The sequence below is a fragment of the Phaenicophaeus curvirostris genome, chromosome 3 (assembly GCF_032191515.1).
Source record: "Phaenicophaeus curvirostris isolate KB17595 chromosome 3, BPBGC_Pcur_1.0, whole genome shotgun sequence".
Taxonomy (NCBI): domain Eukaryota; kingdom Metazoa; phylum Chordata; class Aves; order Cuculiformes; family Cuculidae; genus Phaenicophaeus; species Phaenicophaeus curvirostris.
In genome coordinates this window covers 88,402,164-88,407,474 of record NC_091394.1, presented here as the reverse complement: position 1 = coordinate 88,407,474, position 5,311 = coordinate 88,402,164, and the positions used below count along the sequence as shown (strand labels likewise).

The 5,311-nt window shown below is 55.3% G+C and overlaps 1 protein-coding gene across 1 annotated transcript; it reads right to left on the bottom strand.

Annotated features, from left to right (window-relative positions):
- Positions 1 to 588: 588 nt before the first annotated feature.
- Positions 589 to 4,493, bottom strand: MYC (MYC proto-oncogene, bHLH transcription factor). The gene is made up of 3 exons (XM_069854658.1): positions 4,163 to 4,493; positions 2,663 to 3,395; positions 589 to 1,736 (listed from the first exon to the last, which is right to left on the bottom strand). The coding sequence occupies exons 2-3, from the start codon at positions 3,378 to 3,380 to the stop codon at positions 1,174 to 1,176; spliced, it is 1,281 nt and encodes a 426-aa protein (XP_069710759.1). The 5' UTR covers positions 3,381 to 3,395; positions 4,163 to 4,493; the 3' UTR covers positions 589 to 1,173.
- Between the last annotated feature and the right edge of the window lie 818 nt (positions 4,494 to 5,311).

Sequence of the window (5,311 nt, the reverse complement as noted above, 5' to 3'; positions counted from 1 at the left end):
TGTTTGACCAGGAAGATTGGCTCTGCTGATTTCAGCACTTAAAAAGGGAAACCGCTGTTGTTTTAACCACTTCAACACTTACCATCTCAGTTTGTTTTCTTATCCCATTTAACTTCTATTCAAAATCAAACAGGAAGCAATTAAGGTGAGCCTACTACAAAGCAACCCTCAAAATATGTAGCTGTGTCTCTAGTGCAGAATGGAGGTCATGCTCTGCAAATGTAATTAAATGTATTTGGAAGGAATACAGAGCCCATACACTAGAGTGACTGGTGTAAAAGTAAACTACCTCAACTTTACTTCCAGCAGGCAGCTGACCGCAGCCAAGCCAGACATTGCTACCTGCACCTTCACTGGAGACACTGGTCTAACAGAAAAACATGTTAATCTAATAATTTTATCTACTTAAATTCATAGAAAGGAAAAGAAAGAAACTCATCTCCCTGCTAAGCTGCAAGTGTCATCACCTCTCACCCACCTCCTCTTTGACCTTTGTAAGGTCACTGCCACGATGACATGGAGAGGGATGTCATGGAAATAAGCATCTAATGACAACAGTGCGAGACAAAGCAAAGTCTTTACACAGAATTTAGCTAATTATATTTTGGGCAAATATTTATTTATCTAAAAACAAAATAAAAATCATTTTTTAAAAGAAAAAAATGTATTTAAATAAAAAACAAAATTGTGAAATGTTATGGCACAGAAGTTCAAGACAAGTATAAATCCAGTTGCCACAACTGTTGCGTATTAATGTTGCACATTTTTCTATAAAGACTTTATTAAAGGTATTTACATGGCAATAAGATGTGTAAATATATACAGCAATCTGGGGACGACTTTTTTTTTTTTTTTCGATTCTCATATGAAAAAATGCCTTAAATACAAAATTTTAAAAGAAAAAAAAAACTGGGGAGTTCATCCCCAAGCATGAAGAATGTCCCATCATCCCTTATGCCCAAAGTATCAATTATGAGGCAGTTTTGAGGTTCTGGCCAAACCCTTGCGAGATTCAGCCAAGGTTGTGTAGTCTCAAGTTAAATCGCACAGCATGCAGTTGCAATAGTTCCATACTTGATGGACTGGTGTAGTTCATGAGTGATATTAGAAACATTAATATTTTATCATGGTTTCAGTCTAGTTTGGGTTATTCTAAGCGATGCCCAAGAGTTCCTATGCACAAGAGTTCCTTAGCTGCTCGAGTTTGTGTTTCAACTGTTCCCTCCTCCGCCTCAATTGCTCTTTCTCTGCAATCAGTCTGTGTTCATCTGACTGGATGGAAAGAACGTACTCTGTTGCTTTTTTCAGGATGACAACCTTGGGTGCCTTTTCATTGTTGGCCACCTCGGGTATCTGATCACGCAAGGCAAAGAAACTCAGCTTCAGCTCGTTTCTTCTCTGGCGCTCCAAGACATTGTGTGTTCGCCTCTTGTCATTCTCTTCTGAATCTGATGTACGGGGACTCGAGCATTTTCGGTTATTGCTGATCTGTTTGAGAACTCTGCCACTGTCCAACTTTAGCCTTTTTGCAGCGGGGTATTCAACCTTGGTGGAAGGAGGAGCGGCATAGTTGTGCTGATGGATGTTGACGTGACACCGTTTGAGAACCAGCGGGCTGTGGTGGGGCTTACTGTGCTCTTCTGATGTGTCTGTGCTGGACTCTGTGCTGGATTCAGATTCATTTGCTTCAGCTAATGTAACGACATCAATTTCCTCATCTTCCTCTTGTTCTTCTTCTGCAAGCAAAAAAAACCCAAAAACGTAAGGCTTAAAAGCTGATCTGTGCAAATAGTCTCAAGACCTCTTCGTTTATAAGAGAAGGTTACTCTGAGCTGCAGAGCAAGGAACTCAACGATAAACCCTTACTAAACCCCTTTGACGCTGCTGGACTCCACTTGCCTGCAAATAGCCTTTCCTTTAAGGAAGCAATGCTTCAAGTGCAATAGGACACAGACCGCGCTCCAAACCCCGGATCCCTGATTTCAAAAGCTGCAAAGATCTTGCGTAATTCCGAGGAGCGTATGAAAGATAGCAGGGAAGTTTAACCTCGGCTGTCAGCAGTACAGCGCAATAAAGCTCCCAGACTCAGCTGCCCCTAATTAAGGATTTAGAAGGCTTTGGCCACGCCTCAAAAGAAAGCTTACTTAACACATGTGTATTCAGAGACGTTTTCTGAATCTCGCTTGATCTGCTAATTTGTGGAAATTCCGAGAGAGGGGATGAATGAAAAAAAAAAAGGAAGGCTATAGAGCTTTCAGCACAAACTCATTTTCAAACCCAATTTTTGAGGGAGCGGAACACGCTGTCAAATACCTAAGGAAGCATTTCTAAAAACTTTCCCAGCCCCATCCACTCTGGTGCAGCCACTTTCACTAGCACCTCCCTGACTGCACGTTCCCCCCCGGCTCTCGGGCGGGAGTTAACTCCTTCCCGGCCCGCGGGTGGCACCGGGACACGGCGGTGCAGACCGACTCCGACCCCCTTAGGCGTTTCCCCCTCCGTTTATTTTTTTTTTTTTTTAATTTTCCCACCCGCCTCTCCTCCGAAGCGGAGGTCGGGGCGGTTTTCCAGGTTTTCCATCCCTCGGGGAGCCTCCCCGCGCCTCGCTAACGTGGCATTTCGCAAGACGCGGGGGGCGGCGACGCGCGTGGGTCGCACTCACCCGAGTCGCTGCTGGTGGTGGGCGGCGTGTCGTCCCCCAGCAGGGACGAGGGGCTGGCGCCGCCGGGCGCTCCGGCCCGCGGGACGCGCTCTCCGAGCGGGTACGGGAAAACCACCGAGGGGTCGATGCAGTCGGCGGCGGCGGCGCCCAGGTCGTGCAGGTAGAGCCCGGCCGAGGCGGCGGGGCAGGCGGCGATGCCCGGCGGCGGCGGCGGTGGCGGCGGCGGCGTCGTCCCCGCGGGCGGCGGCCCCGGGCGGGCGGCGGGCCCCCCCCCCACCTCCCGGCGGGCGGCCTGGTAGGACGCCAGCTTCTCGGAGACCACCTTCTCCAGCTTGGCGGCGGCGGAGAAGCCGCTCCACATGCAGTCCTGGATGATGATGGACTTGACGAAGGACTCGTCGTCCGGGTCGCAGATGAAGCTCTGGTTGACCATGTCCCCCCCGAGGAGCTCGGTCACTATCTCCAGCTGGTCCGCGGTGGAGGGGAAGCAGGAGGCGGCGGCCAGGCTGGAGCGGCGGCTCGGGGAGAGCGGCGGCGTGGGCAGCAGCTCAAACTTCTTCCAGATGTCCTCGGACGGGGCCGGGGGCTGCAGCTCGCTGCCCCGCTGCTGCGCCGCCAGGTAGAAGTTCTCCTCCTCCTCCTCGAAGTAGAAGTAGGGCTGCACCGAGTCGTAATCGTAGTCGTAGTTCTTGCTGGGGAAGCCGGCGCTGAGCGGCATCGCGGCGGCTGGTGCCTGCGGGAGGGAGCGAGACGGGGGTGCGGGGTGAGCCGCGCTCCGCCGCGGGGATGGGCGCCCGCCGCGCAGCGCTCCCTCCCGGCTCCCCGCGCAGCCGCGTTTCGTAACTTAAAAACCCACAAGAATAAAGAAAGAAAGAAAAAAAAAAATCTACGCACGACCTCCCTCCCTTTGCACCCTTCTCCCTTCCGCGCTACGACCGGGCGGCACCGACCCGGGCTGCAGGACCCCCCCCTCCCCGCGGCTCCCCCCGAGGGGCTCCCCGGCTCCCGGTTCGCCGCCACCGAGCTGCCACGGAGCCCCCGTCCCCCCCTCCCGGAGCCGCAGCGCCATCCCCATCCCCATCCCGGGAGCCCGGCGGCTTCTAGCCGAGAGCCAGGCTGCTCCCCAGCCACCCACCTGGGTGCTGCGAGGGGACCCTGCCAAACTTCACCACATCACCCTATATATACATATATATACACATACATATATATATACACGCAATACGTACAATAACCGCAACCTGCCCGCGCATATGCGGGAGAAACAACCCTCCCCCCAGCAAAAAAAAATAAAAAAAAAAAAAAAATCAACAAACCCTAAGCTAAAAAGCCACACCAAAAAACTAAAATCCGAGCGCACGATCTAGGCTGGGGGCCGCCCGGCGTCCCTCGGGGGGGACGGTGGGTCCCCACGGCCCCGGTGTCACCAGCCCGTGTCAGTCCAAGCGCCGCGACCGCGGGAGGATCGAGGGGTGGGAAGAGCGGAGCCCCGCGACTCACCGGCTTCTCCAACGCGCCAGCTGCGAGACGTAGCGAGGCGATTATTGCGGGCGGTGCGGGGAACGGCAGGGCGAGGGAGGGGGTGGGGGGAAACGTAGTAAAATATAATTAAAAAAAACCAAAAAACCTCCAGAAAGGGCGAGGGAGAAAAATACGAGAAGAAGAAAAAAAAAAAAAAGATAAAACGCCGAGAGAACGTCGATGTCTTCCTCCCACCACGGTGTAAAAAGAAATAATAAACCACACGGAGCAGCGGAGAGAAGCCGCGTTCCCGGCGTGCGGCTGCCCGTAGGATCCAAGGCGGCGCGGCGCGCTCCGGCCGGTACAATAGAAGTTTTAGTTCGTTTTCCTTTCTTTAAAGCGCCGGCGAGGGGCGGGCGGGAGGCGCCGCGGGGGCGGGGGCAGCTCCGGGGGGGCCTCGGCGCGTCCCCCCGCCCCGCCGAGCAGCGCCGCGCCCGGCTCACCCCCGCTACGACACCCTCCCATGAATTTTTTTTACTATTTTTTTTTTTCTTGGTTGGCTTTTTACTACGAGGAGAGGTCGGAAGTAAACATAGTAAAAAAAAAAAAAAAAAAACCCACACACGCTCCTTACTAGTGAGGATGAAAAGGCGGCTCCTCGCCGTTCCCCTCCTCCCGCCGGGTTTCCAGCGGGGAGAGCGCGATGCCCCCCGATGGCGGCGGCGGGGAAAGGGGCTCCGCTGCCTCCCCCGCCCCCTCCGAGCGCTCGGCCCCGCAGGGCAGGGGGGAGGCGCCGGCTCCCGGCACAAAGGAGCGTGTGTGGCTCGGGCGCCCCCCGCCCCGGTCGCCGCTCGATGATCCCGCCTCTGCCGGCGCCTGCGGAGGATTAAACCGGGACAGGAGGCTGCGGGGGCAGGCGGGGGCAGAGCCTCGCTGGGGGTCACCTTGCGGAGCTGCGGACGGTCCCAGGGGCGCTGCCGCCCCCGCTTTGCCCCCCCGCCCCGCTCTCGGCCAGCCCGGAGGGGGCGCGGAGCCGCTGCCGAGCCCCGACGGGGCGTCCCCGGCCCCGCAGAGCCTGCCGGCTGCAGCCCCCGCGCATCCCTCTCCGTGCTCGGGAGGGAGGATACCCCAGGGCGCCCCCTCAGAACGCTTCCAGACAGGCGAGGGGGGGTTAATTCCCATCGATAC